At 38.9% G+C, this 15,798-nt stretch overlaps 1 protein-coding gene across 1 annotated transcript in view; it reads right to left on the bottom strand.

The window, feature by feature from the left end:
- Positions 1 to 15,798, bottom strand: part of USP13 (ubiquitin specific peptidase 13) — a 94,739-nt gene that overhangs the window by 60,187 nt on the left and 18,754 nt on the right. The window contains exon 3 of the mRNA XM_015821465.1: positions 5,114 to 5,174. Coding sequence (XP_015676951.1) covers positions 5,114 to 5,174 — 61 coding nt within the window. The remainder of the gene's footprint in view (positions 1 to 5,113; positions 5,175 to 15,798) is intronic.

The raw sequence follows: 15,798 nt of genomic DNA, 5'->3' as shown, positions 1-15,798 counted from the left end.
CCCAACCTTTTGAGCACCAGGGACCGGTTCCGCAGACCGGAGGGAGCGTGGTTTTGTGTGCTGCCTGCTTTGCTTGTTTGTGCGGACCGGTTGTTGGCAAGCCACAGCCTGGTTCTGGTCCAAATACTGGGGGTTGGGGACCCCTGATCTAAGAAGCTTCTGCAGTTCAATCCAAAGAAGCTTCTTGCATGAGAAGCAAAATGTCTTAAAGAAAAAACAGAAAGTCCAACTGCCTTTGAAATAAAAGCCCCCTTGGGACATGAATGTGATAGGACGCCAATTCACCCAAATTAAGCGCATGTGAAAAGATGATACCCACACACACCCACACACACACACACCTTCTACCAGACTATGAGCCATCCAAAACAGATGCTGCCAGGCCACATGAGCTGCATTTTCTGCACCTAGAACTTAAACAAAATTCTCCAAAGTGGCCGCCATACTGTCATTCTTAATATGACAAAAGAGCTTCCTTATTATTAATTAGAGCTGCCCACTCCATAGACTCTTAAACATATTACACACGCTCACTCTATTAAGCCCATGGAGAATAGCACATTAATTGCATTACATTAATCATACTCAACTACATTAATTATACTCATATCAACTTCAGCTCGAGAGAGCCTGCATTTTGGCAATATTTCTCTCGGTCTGAAGCACGTTGCACAGGCCTATTCTATGGGAACATTTCTCAATTAGGTGCAATAATTCTGTCTTTTAATTTCCACCAAAGATCATGCCCTATAAAAGAAGATATTTGTTAAAGCCTACAGCTCTGAGACGAAGGCCATATTTGAATTCAGTACAGTTGCTGATACTTCCACTTCAAAACAACACAGGAAGTCCTCGACTTATAACCATTCGTTTAGTCACTGTTTGACGTTACAACAGCACTGAAAAAGTAATTTATGACCATTTTTCACACTTACGACTGTTGCAGCATCACCACAGTCATGTGATCAAAATTCAGTCTCTTGGCAACTGGCTCATATTTACGACGGTTTCAGTGTCCCAGGGTCATGTGGTCCCTTTTTGCGACTTGTTGACAAGCAAAGTCAACGGCGAACTCGGTTTCATTTTCCAACTGCGTTACTAACTTAACTACTGCAGTGATTCACTTAACAACTGTGGCAAGAAAGGTCGTAAAATGGGGGAAAACTCAATAACTATTTTGCTTAGCAACAGAAATTTTAGGGTCAGTAGTGGTCATAAGCGGAGGATTATCTGTATGAAGCAGTCATAGAAAACATCAAATTTCAACCTTGGTGAGTTCCTGCCAGTTAAATACCCACTCCTGGGTTAAATGAGACTTTGATTTTATTTTCATAATTACTAAAATGCAGGTCTGAATAGAGATCTGTAGTTAACCTATTGCCCCATCCCTCAAATAGATGCACCTTTGACTTGAATAAATAAATCACATAATCCTCCTTGTCTTCTCTGCAGTTTTCCAAAATACATTTATAATGGTGAATGCTAAATGAACTGCATTTCTGCTCCGGAAGCGTAGAAAAAAAGGTCAAACCAGGACAGAACTATGCAAATAAAGGTTGCCATTTCTGGCCACTGTTAAGAGCCAAGGGGCAAGCACATAATTCACAAATGTTTTGCTAAGATTACAAAATTGTAGAGCTGGGCTAAGTGAAAGCCAGGGGAAAGGTTCATGTCTGTCACTCATTAAACGCAATGAACTGAAATCTGATCCCATATTTAGACAGTGGGAGGTATCATCTTTTGTCCATTTGCTGCCCTTTCAAAAATGTAAATGCAAGTATGATGAGGTGTTGCAAACAATATTAACTATTGCTAGTTTGTGTTTAATGAATTATCGCAGGCTATTGAATATCCTAGATGTGGAGACTTTGGTGCTCACTGAGTTTGGTTGTTCTCTTGCCGATGTCTCATTACCCAGCTAGATAACATCATCAGTGCTAGTAAGTGTGGGGTTTGCTCTCTGTTTGTATAAAGTAGCTTTCCCTGCCAGCGTCGGCAGGGGTATTGTTTTCTCCTTGGTAATTCCTAGCAATTGGTAACTCCACACACCACTGATGTGAGTAGACTTCAGGACAGGCAGACCGAACAATGAGCAGATCATCCGTGGTGATAATTAGATAATCAGAGGAAAAACTTCCTAAATTCTATCCAAGCTTTTATTCCAGTACGTGAAAAACCAAATTAAAATGTAACATTGCTTTGTTCATTGGCCTTTTCTCTACTTAATTTGTGGGCATTATAATGCTTCCTGAAAAACCTGGAAGTTTGTTTTTTTCCCCACATTCTGAGAGAATTAAATTTGTTTCTATCTGCACAGCAGCTGTATCTCTTTAGGAAGATTCCACAGAATCAAAACTGCCAGCAAACTCCTTTTTTGAAATTTAATCTCAAGAGCAGGAGAGTTGTTCTCTAGAGTCTAGACTTAACCTTACTATTTGACAATTGTGTGTACATTTCTGACCTAAGGGGCTTCTCTAGAAACATGTGTTTTCTGAGATATTGGTCAAACCTGAATAAAACTAAGTAAGAGCCTATTTAAACCTCCATAGAAATAGACTATGTTACTGTACATTCCTTCAAATGCCACACTTGGAATACTGCATCCAGTTTTGGTCACCACGATGTAAAAAAGATGTTGAGACTCTAGAAAGAGTGCAGAGAAGAGCAACAAAGATGATTAGGGGACTGGAGGCTAAAGCATATAAGGAACGGCTGCTGGAATTGGGTATGTCTAGTTTAACGAAGAGAAGGACGAGGGGGGACATGATAGCAGTGTTCCAATATCTCAGGGGCTGCCACAAAGAAGAGGGAGTCAAGCTATTTTCCAAGGCGCCTGAAGGCAGGACAAGAAGCAACGGGTGGAAACTAATCAAAGAGAGAAGCAACCTAGAACTAAGGAGAAACTTCCTGACAGAACAATTAACCAGTGAACAACCTGCCTCCAGAAGTGGTGAATGCTCCAACACTGGAAGTTTTTAAGAAGAAACTGGACAGCCACTTGTCCGAAATGGTATAGGGTTTCCTGCCTGAGCAGGGGGTTGGACTAGATGACCTCCAAGGTCCTTTCCAACCTTATCATCATCATCATCATCATCATCATCATCATTATTAAATGCTTATTACATCCAAGTTTCTTTTACGGTTTATAAACCTAGTTTTGAACTAGCTTCAAACTAGCTTTTCTGGATCAGTTTTTAAAATAGATGCTTTTTTGGTTTAGAAAAAAGTGATTGTTGTGCAATACAGGAAAAAAATGCCTTGGATAAGTGCTCAAATTATAAAGTAAATTATGAGGGCTGAGTCCTGTTATCTTTTAAGAAAAGCCTCAATTAATGGTTTTACAGACTTTTCAGGGTACAAGTGGGCTAAAGGCAGGAGGAATTAAAAGAGATTGTGGTTTAAATTAATATCCCAATCATCACAATTTTTCAAAGGTTTTGCTATATTTAGTGAAGCTGTTAGTTGCATTACAGATCCGTAGAGCCCCCAAATCCTAACATCTTTCTTTAACTTTAGTATACAGGCAGACCTTGACTTACCACAATAGGGGCTGGAAAATTTGTCATTAAGTGTGGTGGTTGTTAAGTAAGACATCACATGACCACTGCTTGTGACCTTCCCTGCCAGCTTCCCCATTGACTTTGCTTGATGTGACTGACATGAATGGCAATCATATAACCGTGGGACACTGTGACCGTTATAAATGGTTGCCAATCACCCAAATCATGATCACATAACTAAAAGGATCCTGCAGCTGTAAGTCACTTTTTTCAGTGCCATCATAACTTCAACTCCATCCCATCCCCATAATCATTGGGTCTTTAAATCATCTTAATTGAATTTACATAAAATAAGTACCGTTCATTTTTCATGAGATCCAAAATACACTCATTTCTTCATTAGTCAGGTGGAAAGAACGTGAAGATTGAATATTTCCAAGCAGGTGTAAAAGCAAAAATAATGGATTCATTCACCAAAGGGACCTGGGTTCTTATTTCTTAAAAGTCTGGCTTTGAATCCCTGCTTAAATGATGCTAAATCAGAGTTGCAGCCTCTTTCTTTTGACAAGCCCATGTTTTAACAGCTCCACAGCAAGCAAAGTCGCCTCATAGTGAGATGGGCGGGAATATAAATTTAATAAATAAATAATACAGTATATTCTACACTGAAGCTGAAGGTAGGAATACTATTTTCTTTTGTTTAATTCCTCTTTCAACCCTGGCTTTAACACAAGAACTTACTAAAATCCACAAATTTCTTCATAAACGGGATGAAAAGAATTTGAGAGAGGGAGGGAGGGAGGGAGGGAGGGAGGGAGAGAAAGAGAGAAATGGGATGTGATAGAACATGAAACACACAATTATTCCAGCTGATCCCTAAACCTCAAAACATGCCACAACTTTTCATAAAGATTTTCACCCTGTTCCTTTCTTCTCTCATTGCTTCTTTACCTCTTAAAAAGGCAGAGGAAACTATCAATAAAAAAGGGTCATACCCAGAACATATAATTTGCAAGCACAAATATACACATACATTTACTGTGACCTCTGCCAAATTACACCCTACTGATTTCAGAAAAGCAAATGTGGATTATAACACCGCAGTTAATCCCAACAAAAGCCACACAATTCTTAGCATGAAGGCAGATAGAAAATGTGTCCTCGCTTTATTCAGAACAAAGGGCTTGTGTTCAATAAGCAAAGACCAACCCAAGAGTCGGAAATTAGTCTGTCCGTTGTTCTGTCTCTTTCCGTGGGACCTTCAGCAACACAAAGAAAGGATTCAGGATCGAGTTTACTAAGTCATGCAAAGTGTTTGTAGGGTACATCAAGGGAAAAGACAGACAAGTACATGAATCCCTCAAAAATTCTCAACGCAGTGAGGGAATCCCTCCACAGGACAGCAGCTTATAAAGGGATTTTTTTAAAAAGTATTAAAAAAACGTATTATATATTAAATTTATATTAAATATATTAAATATATTAAATTTAAAAGCCTACCCCATCAGCTATGGAAGTTGCACTTCAACCAGTGTGAATCAAAACTCAAAACGAAAAAATGCATGCACCTAGGTTAGTCAGAAGAAGGGTGTGAAAACAGCTCTTTACAATACCTAAAAATAGCTTGGTGTTTCTCCTTTTTGGTAAAGCTCCACCAGATGCCCCTGTTACCTTCTGAAAAGAAAGAAAGAAAGAAAAAATAGATAAAAAAGAAGAGGAAGAGGAGGAAGAGGAAGAAGAAAGTTTTTAAAAAAAAATTCCCCCCCACCTCATATATTCAGGAAAAAAAATGGGAACCCACATAAAATCAGTCTGCATTGATACTATGGTGTAAAATAGATGCGATTATTTCCAGTAACTAGAAATTGGTTCTATTGCACCACACAGAGTTGTTGTAAAAGCAAATTCAAAACAGCAACAATGACAGAATCACTAGCTCAGGGGTAGGCAACCTTGGCTCTTTTATGACTCGTGGACTTCAACTCCCAGAATTCCTGAGTCAGCCATGCTGAGGGGAAAGGGAAAGGTCTCCAAGCTGAGCCATGCTGGGTCAGGAATTCTGGGAGTTGAAGTCCACGAGTCATAAAAGAGCCAAGGTTGCCTACCCTTGCACTAGTTAATCATTGCACATTGTTGATGGTGTAGTCATGGCACACACTAAGACCTAACAAAGATTTAGAAGTATTCCAACAGGTGCAGATTCATTCTTTCCTGAAAAAGTAGCCTTTTACTTACCTGCTTCTTAAAGAAAGTTTTCACCCCTGCCTCTAGTTCAGCCTTCTCCAACCTAACTGCCCTCTAAATATGTGGACTTCAACAGTCAGAATTTCACAGAAAACAAACCCATTGCTAAAAAAAGTGGTATATACGAAGTCCACACATTTGAAGGGCATTCATATTGCAGAAAGTTGTTCTTTCTTAACCAAGATCAGTGATGGCGAACCTTTTAGAGACCGAGTGCCCAAACTGCAACCCAAAACCCACTTATGTATCGTTGGGTGTTGGGTGGGCATGGCCCATTGGGTTGGTGTGGCCCATTGGGTGGGCATGGCCCATTGGGTGGGCATGGCTTCGGTGGTAACGGCAGACTGGGTGGGACTAAAAAGTTCAATCAATCAATTCCAACTTTGCGAGATTTTTTTTCCCAGCGAGAAGTTGAAATTGATTGATTGATTGAACCTGGGTTTTTTTGCACACGATGACAGAGGCCTAAAGCGAAAAGGTTTTATAAAACCCAGCTGAAGGACTAGGACTGGGGCGACGGTGCGCGTGCCCACAGAGAGGGCTCTGCGTGCCACCTGTGGCATGCGTGCCATAGGTTCGTCATCACGGACCTAGATTCATCCCCAAATATCCAAGAAATATCAAGTGCAACTAATGCCATCATGTATTATAAAATATGATTGTTGATCATATATTTCATTCAGGTGAAGACACAGAGAGCATTTATATCATGCACCAACCTTTCTCAAATCAATGTTGACTCAGAATGATAAACTTTGAAATTCAATACATTAGGAGAACATCAGATTGAAGAAGACTGCCATAGACTTTGTAACCGATTTAAGTGTTTCCTCCCCAAAAAAACATGGGAACTGAGGCTCAACTTATCCTGCCACCACCACAACAGTTGAATGAGAAGTATACACATTTCATCAAACACTGGTCAACACCATGCTTTTGATGGGAGTATGACAAATGTAATGTGTTGAAAAAATGTATAGAATTGAGATGCTTCCCCTCTCCTAATGAAGCCTTCCTTAGCCTGAGATATTCCAGATAAGCAGGGGGTCAGACTAGAAAACCTCCAAGGTCCCTTCCATCTCTGTTGTTCTACTATTCTTCTGGGATTCCCTTGAACACACTGGCTAAAATTCAGAGCACTGTATTCCATCACATCTGGGCAGAACCAACAGAGAGAAGGCTGTCTTGAAACACAAAATTTGGAGGATAAGCTCCCAAAATATCACCTATTTTTGGAACATAAATACATACTATTTTCCTACAATCTTTTCAAAAGTTGAGAACAGCTGGATTCTAAGTGTAATAGCAAATCAGCGTCGGTGAAAATTACAACAAATGTCAACTTTCTAAAGAAAGAGGCATATAAAGAAAGCCATAATAAGATAAAACAACAACAATGGCGCTGAAAAATATTCCCCATTTTACTAATATTTGGCCTTACATCACGGTATTTCTGTGATGCTATACCTGCTAGACACCTGTCCATAAAAGTATTTAAAAAGCAGAGTTCTCTCTACGATTAAATCTGTTCTTTGGGAATACGCAAATACCACCCAATAAATTTAAATAATTACACAAAGCAACACTTTTAATAATTTAACAGGCTATATCACCCATTGCTGATGATATAGTATGTTAAATTAATCTCAAAGTAGATGCAATTAATAATTAAAATTAGCAATTAATCAGCCATTAAAACACCTGTTCAAAAAGATGTTTATCAAGCTAATATAGTTGTTAACCTTCTATAAAAAATGTTTGACCCTCAATTCTGCAGAATACATGTCAAAGAGCTGGACTTTAACCATTTAGACCAGGCGTGTCCAATCTTGGCAGCTTTTAAAACTTGTGGACTTCAACTTTCAGATTTTCCCAGCCAGGCATGGGGAATTCTGGGAGGTGAAGTCCACCAGTCTTAAAGTTGCCAAGATTGGACATTCCTGATTTAGAGGTTTAAAGGGAATAATCACAAATTTCTATTTTGCCCGGAAACAAATTGGCATCTAGTACAGTGCCTTAAGAACAGACACAAGAATTTTGGATTTCTCTCAAGACCACCTGGCTACCAAATTTCGTATCAACCCAAGTTTCCAGACAAGACATGAGCTTTCCCTTTATGATCGTCAAGCCATGATGTTAACAGCACGCTCTTAAAGTCATGTTTTCTCAGAAAGTGATGTAATTGATGCACCAATGAAAGGTGATTAAAAAAATGTTCCTGCTTGTTGCTTCTAACTGGGAAACTTGAGAAGAAATGGATCCAGACAGAGTATAATCCTGTTATCACATCTAATCTAATCTAATCTAATCTAATCTAATCTAATCTAAACCTAATCTAAACCTAATCTAAATCTAATCCAATTCCAACCTTCTTATTATTAGCATGCCAACTATATTCAAACTACAACACTACAAACCTGCAAACTATGGAAAACATTTGTGCTCTAAATTTAATATATACACACCTATACTTAATACAATATGCACTGGAGATAATGTATAATGCATATATATGCATTATGTTATATATTATTACCTACAATTAATATGCATAAACATCTGCAAAGCATTCGTACAGTTGATAAAACCCAGCAACTAGTTATATGCAATTTTTTATTTAAAAGTTTTTTTTAAAAATCTAAACTTTTAACAAAAAGTTCATATATGAATACTAGGGTGGTGCAAGTTTTGGCATTTGAAGGGGGGGGGGAAGTGCTTCAGAACATACATGTCATCTGTCAGAAATGCTTTAAATCAAAAAGATATTTTCCTGAGACTACTCTGCAATGGTGTGGGGCAGCCATGTAATCCCAGGAAAAGTTACAGCAACTATAAGGAGTTACTGATTTGTCCTACACAAACGCCCTACCCTTTCAAATTCAAAGTGGTGCTTAGACCTATTAACTACATAACCTGAAAGCAAAATTTCAAAGAAAATGTGTCTTTAAAGCAATCCATTATATGGAAGACTTTTTAGAAATCCTATAAAGTCTTCCATGTTCAACCAAGTTCAAAACTGAGCTACAGGGGCGTAAAGAGTGGGGTAAGTATGCAGGAGTGTGGGAAGAGGTCAGAAAGGTCAAGATGGCTCCCACAGTTGTGTGATCATAGTTACTATCTTGACTTTGATGACCCCCCCCCATGTACATCCATGTACAGAAATTTAAGTCTACAAATGCATATATTTCCACCAATCTTTATCTGATCTTCATCTTTCAATTGTATACTTGTTGGCACGAATGTGGTTCCACTTCCTAAAATTAAACTAAAATAATTGTAATAGTACAAAGACATACTATTTCTGCAATAGATATAAGCATACAAAAGTTCTATTATAGAATTACTATATATCTATATATCTCTATCTCTATCTTTATCTCTATACCTACCTACCGACCGACCGACCGACCGACCGACCGACCTACCGACCGACCGACCGACCGACCTACCTACCTACCTACCTACATACATACATACATACATACATACATACATAGTATCTATTAGTTTCCATCCGTTGCTTTTTGTCCTGCCAAGGCGCCTGAAGGCAGAACAAGAAGGAATTGATGGAAACTAATCAAGGAGAGAAGCAACCTAGAACTAAGGAGAAACTTCCTGACAGTTAGAACAATTAACCAGTGGAACAACCTGCCTCCAGAAGCGGTGAATGCTCCAACACTGGAGGTTTTTAAGAAGAGACTGGACAGCCATTTGTCTGAAATGGTATAGGGTTTCCTGCCTGAGCAGGGGGTTGGACTAGATGCCTCCAAGGTCCCTTCCAACTTTATTATATTATTATTATATTATTTGTCTTGGCTACCACGAAAAATAGGTGAATGTGCCAAAAATGTGGCCTACAGGTGATCTTCAGCCCAGTAGTGACACAGACCTTCCCCCCAAAAGTGACAAGCCCAAAATGTTAGCCTCCTTTTTTGAGTTGTTTTGAAGGTTAGAGGAGGCTTAAAAACCATTCTACTGCCTAAAATATTTAAAGTGCTTTAAAAAAAGGCATGCAAACCTTGTTGCAGCCTGGAAGTTAAATAAATTATTATAAATTAAGCCTAAAGTAGACTGCAATCACAGCAATTGTTTAGCTAAACAGAGAAAGCCGTCCTAATAAGTGACGCAAGCAACTAAATCAAATAGTGAATGGATAAATAAAAACAACAGAAAATTATAATAGATACTGATACTGTTCCATACATTTTCTTTCAGCAGAGATCTTTGTTTCAAGGTCCCTTACAAGATGCCTTTTCCTACAGATGCAATTGATGACCTCAAGATTATTTAAAGTAACAACGCATCTGACAGTTCTATATATTTCATGTTTGAGGCACCCAAATGTACGGGTAATCCTCAATTGAGCCCAACATTTATGTTGCTAAGTGAAAAAATTGTTAAGTGTGTCTCATCCCATGACTTTTCTTGCCACGTTTGTTAAGTGAATCACTGCAGGTGTTAAATTTGTAACAACTGTTAGTAAATTGTTAAGTGAATCTGGTTTTCCCATTGACATTGTTTGTCAGAAGGTCGCAAAAAGTGATCACATGACCCCAGGACACTGCAGCTGTCATAAATATGAGTCAGTTTTCAAACATCCAAATATAAATCACGTGCTGCAAAGGTCATAAGTGTGAAAAATGGGCATAAGTCACTTTTTTCAGGGCTGTTGTAACTTTGAACGGTCACTAAGTGAATTGTTGTAAATCGAGGACTACTTGTATACAGAGTGTCTTCATCTGCATTGATGTGTCTTCTCGGTAACCGAAGAACACCAAGTTGTAAACACCAGATCATCTTTGATAGAACACAACTGGTAAATACTGTATATTAGCTTCTGTGGCCAGGAGGCTGACAAGTTTACACATTCCCAGTAGTTCTTACTGATATGTAAACAATTTGCAAGCCAAGCCTGCCGGTACATATCTTCAATAGTTTTCTACAACGTGCTGGAAAATTTCCAAGAAACTGGAAAGGACAGTGGGGGATTCTAAGGTTTCCAATGTAAATTAAAATTATAGTATTATCTGCATTTCCAAAAATACAGCTCTGTAACAAGCCAATGCAATCCTAGGCTGCATTAATAGAGGGATAGAAGCAAGATCACGTGAAGTTCTAGTAAGGCTTTAAAAAACCTTAGTAAGACCGCACTTGAAATACTGCATCCAGTTCTGGTCACCACATTATAAAAAGGATGTTGAGACTCTGGAAAAGAGCAAAGAAGAGCAACAAGATGATTAGGGGATTGGAGGCTAAAATATACAAGGAACGGTTGCTGGAATTCGGTATGTCTAATTTAATGAAGAGAAGGACAAGAGGGGACATGATAGCAGTGTTCCAATATCTCAGGGGCTGCCACAAAGAAGAGGGAGTCAAGCTATTCTCCAAAGCCCCTGAAGGCAGGACAAGAATGGAAACTAATCAAGGAGAGAAGCAACCTAGAACTAAGGAGAAACTTCCTAACAATTAGAACAATTAACCAGTGGAACAACCTGCCTCCAGAAGCGGTGAATGCTCCAACACTGGAAGTTTTTAAGAAGAGACTGGACAGCCATTTGTCTGAAATGGTGTATGGTTTCCTGCCTGAGCAGAGGGTTGGACTAGAAGATCTCCAAGGTCCCTTCCAACTCTATCATTATTATTATTATTTTTATATTATTATTATTATTATTATTATTATTATTATTATTATTATTATTATTATTATTATTATTATTATTATTATTATTATTATTTAGGGGGCTGGAAGCTAAAACATACGAAGAACGGTTACAGCTATTTAATCTAGTGAAAAGAAGGACTAGGAGAGACATGATAGTGGTGTTCCAATATTCCAGGGGCTCCTACAAGGACAAGGGGGTCAACCTATTTTCCAAAGCATCAAAAGGCAAGACAGGAACCAATGGATGGAAACTAACCAAGGAGGGAAGTAACCTAGAAGTAAGGAGAAATTTCCTAACAGTGAGAGCAATCAACCAATGAAACAATTTGCATTCAGAAGTTGTGGATGCTCCATCACTGGTCGCTTTCAAAAAGAGACTGCCCTACACCATTTATCTGAAATGGTGTAGGGCAGAGGTCCCCAACCTTTTGGGCACCAGGGACCGGTTCCGTGGAGAAAGGTTTTTCCACGGACCAGAGAGTGTGTGGTTTTGTGTGCTGCCTGCAATCCGCGGATAGGGCTTTGCTTGTTTGTGCGGACCGGTTGCTGGCATGCTGCAGCCCACTACCAGTCCACGGACCGGAGGTTGGGGACCCCTGGTGTAGCGTCTACTGCTTGAGCAGGGGGTTGGACTAGAAAACTTCCAAGGTTCCTTCCAACTCTATTATTCTATGTTCTAAGTGCCCCTGAAGTGCTCTATTTCTGGTAATTTCCTGAAAGTTCAAGGGATCTACCTCCTACAAAGAAAATCAAAATCAAACATAGGATTTTGCACTGCACAATATGTGACTGGGTGTGTTGTGATTTCCCACCCACCCCCCTCTTAAAGCTCCAGAATCTGGCAGATACAATCTTTCCTTTTTTAACTTCCCAGAGAGATTTTTGTAAGTGCTCTGCTACAAAACCATCAAAGCAATTTTATAACGCCAAGTTGGAGAAGGAGAGCCACTGGTGCCAGCTGCTACAAAGCTGATCATTGAAGGGAAATTATTTCTAACACAAGGTGGTAAATTACAAAATGCTTGGAAGGATTCGGAACTGTACTTAGNAAACAGAAAATAAAATACTCCGTACCTACCCAAGCATGCCCTAAACAGCATTTAGAACAGATTACATTTATACAATGTGGGCCGCTACTGCTGAATAAATCAAACATGTATAAGGGCTGAGATTTCTTGTCCAAAAGCGTGAATTGCCAAAAACTGAGAATGAGGCACGTCCAGAGGGACGACTTTAAATGCTGCTCACAAAAAAGAAAAGAAAAAAAAAATCAGAGCAATTCTGCCTTTTTTGTCCCTTTCACAAATTTTCTCTCATAACAAAAGTTGACAGGCAAAGCAATAAGAATCTCTATGCATAAAGCCAGAGACCTGCGTGATTAATCTGGAAGCATTTATAAAATAACAAAAAGTAAACTGAGATGATTAATAAGTGTATTTTCCACCTGAGCCATCAATTTATTTATTTGAATCCTGCCTTTATTATTTTTACAAATAACTCTAGGCAGCGAACATATGCAACACACCTTCCTCCTACGAGGTGTCTATGGAGATTCTCAATCACCAAGGGTGGTTTTTCAAGAGGCAACTGGACTTCCTTTGTTTTTCCTTGAAGATGTTTTGCTTCTCATCCAAGAAGCTTCTTCTGTTCTGACTAAATGGTGGAGAAGCTTCTTGGATGAGAAGTGAAATGTCTTTAAGGAAAAACAAAAAGTCCAGTTGCTTCTTGAAAAAGCACCTTTGGGGAACCTGTGAGGTGGATTGAGTTGTGTACCAAGCTTCATTTTATTGGGTTTCCGCCAGGACAGGGCTAAAGGGAGAAGGGACTGAAGTTAAATTATGTCTCCCAGGCAATCATAAAATGGTGTGAGGGAAAGTCACTATAGGCCTATGGACTTGTTATTATTTTATTTTACTTTTCTTCTATCACGAGCCACTCTTACCATATTTAATAATCAGACCTTCAACTCCTCATTCATGCAAAACCTTCCCTAATTCAAGCGTATCCATTTTATCCTATACTGCACTGCAGTGCAGAAGCATTTTGTAGATCCTCTATTTTTACATCCATTTTCCATTCATTCATTGAGAGGTAAATCCTTCTATTTCGGACGAGACCCTTCCTTTACTGAAGTTGTTCTATTTTAATTTCTTTCACATTTTTCCTTCCCCCCCCCAATCTCCATTTTTTACAAGATCCACTTTTGGCATTACCGAAAATTGCCCTGTCCTATATTCAGAACCTTTTATTGATCTGTTTTTCCATCACTAATTCTTTCATTATTGTTTAGCCAGAAACAATTAAATTGTGCTCTTCTCCTAAGGTTTTTGAAAAAGCTATAAAGGGTCTTTTATAGCTTTTAGCCTGGATCTTTTAACATGACTTTGGGATTTGATGTGTTATCAAGTTCTCTCCCGCAGGAGAATGTCGGTGAGTCCTTCAAAATAGCCCAGATAAGGTAAGAAACACAACTATGAATATAGCTCTATCATTATTGTAAGATTACACTATTAGAATTTTGCAAAACTAAAAGTATTCATCTATCTCTTCTTTTACTCTTCAAAAAACTAGGGAGGGTTCTTTCTGAAATGCATCTCTGTCTGTGGACTCAGAAATCTTTTTTGGTTGCTTGTTGACCAATCTGGTTCTTCCTCCTGCGTCCCAAGGTCTTTCTCATGTACCATTAGAGCAGGGGTCTTCAAACGTGGCCCTTTTATGACGTGTGGACTTCAACTTCCAGAATTCCTCAGCCAGCGTGCCTGGCTGAGGAATTCTGGGAGTTGAAGTCCACAAGTCATAGAAGGGCCAAGTTTGAAGACCCCTGCATTAGAGCATGTGAATTGTTGCTAACGGTGTTTGGGATATTTTGGAACTTATTTTTAATCTATAATTTCTACTCTGCTTGTAGCACGTATGGATGCTGCTCAGAGTCTGCTAGGGTTGGAGGGGCCTAGAATTTATTAATTTATTGAAATTAATAAATAATGAATAAATGATCAACAAGATCACACCATCACAAGATCAGAGCATCTCCATTCAGACCTCTTATAACCTTCCCTAAATGTTTTTTTTTTGTAAGATAGAAAAGATTTAGACTAGGTTACATCCTTAATGATGGTCATGCCGTATGTTGCATTTTCTGCTAACCATGTTGATATAACTCAACAACAGTGTCGATAGTATAGTTTGGGCACATTTTTCATGTGCTATAAACACAACTAAGGTCATGTTTTATCTCCAGCAACATTGACATTTTTCCTTCCTTCCTTCCTTTCTTTTTTTCTGTTGATTCTTGGCAACCATTTGCAGTGCAGTTTTCTTAGCAAGATTTCAGAAGTGGTTCGCAACTGCCTTCTTTCTAGGACTGAGAGGGAGTGATTGATCCAAGATCATCTAGCTGGCTTTGTGTCTAAGGTACGATTAGAACTCACGGTCTCCCTCGTTTCTATCCTGGTGTCTTAATCACTTCGTACATCAAGCTGGCTCTCCTATGCTACCCAGAACATCCCACAAAGAAGAGGGAGTCAAGCTATTTTCCAAAGCACCTGAAGGCAGGACAAGAAGCAACGGATGGAAACTAATCAAGGAGAGAAACAACCTAGAACTAAGGAGAAACTTCCTGGCAGTTAGAACAATTAACCAGTGGAACAACCTGCCTCCAGAAGTGGTGAATGCTCCAACACTGGAAGTTTTTAAGAAGAGATTGGACAGCCATTTGTCTGAAATGGTTTAGGGTTTCCTGCCTGAGCAGGGGGTTGGACTCGATGACCTCCAAGGTCCCTTCCAACTTTATTATTATTATTATTATTATTATTATTATTATTATTATTATTATTATTATTATTGTTGTTGTTGTTGTTGTTGTTGTTGTTGTTGTTGTTGTTGTTGTTGTTGTTATATAATATGGAAGCTACTTTGCATGCCACAATACTGTTCCCTACATCCCACCCACTAGGACAAATATGCATGATACAGGTAGAATTCCTCAAGTCTGATTTAGGGTAAGGTCTGCGTGGGCTGTTCAATACATTAGGCAACAGTTGCTCTCCAAAACTTTCAATCAGACCTGATTGAATTGCATCTGTTGTTTCAGTAACAGTGAACATTTTCATGGACGTGGTTGTTAGACTGTCCATCCTTCCTTCTTTTCATCCAGGTTTAGGATCAGCAATATCAGGCCTTTCCGCATTACGCAAAGTCAAAACTGTGACCACTTTATACGGTAGTATACGTTCAATTATGTAAGAATTTACTATATGAGAATTATGTAGATAGGAATTCACTATCTATTTATATTCCTTTCTGCATGTCGTTATAATTTAGTACAAAATCAAGGTGGAAGGAAAATGAACATGGGAAACATTTCTTCGTCAGTGTCCAGCTCCTCATAAA

The sequence above is a fragment of the Protobothrops mucrosquamatus genome, unplaced genomic scaffold, assembly GCF_001527695.2.
Source record: "Protobothrops mucrosquamatus isolate PMUCROS unplaced genomic scaffold, P.Mucros_1.0 scaffold_165, whole genome shotgun sequence".
NCBI lineage: Eukaryota > Metazoa > Chordata > Lepidosauria > Squamata > Viperidae > Protobothrops > Protobothrops mucrosquamatus.
Note: the sequence above shows the minus strand (reverse complement) of the source record. Positions and strands in the feature narration are given on the sequence as shown.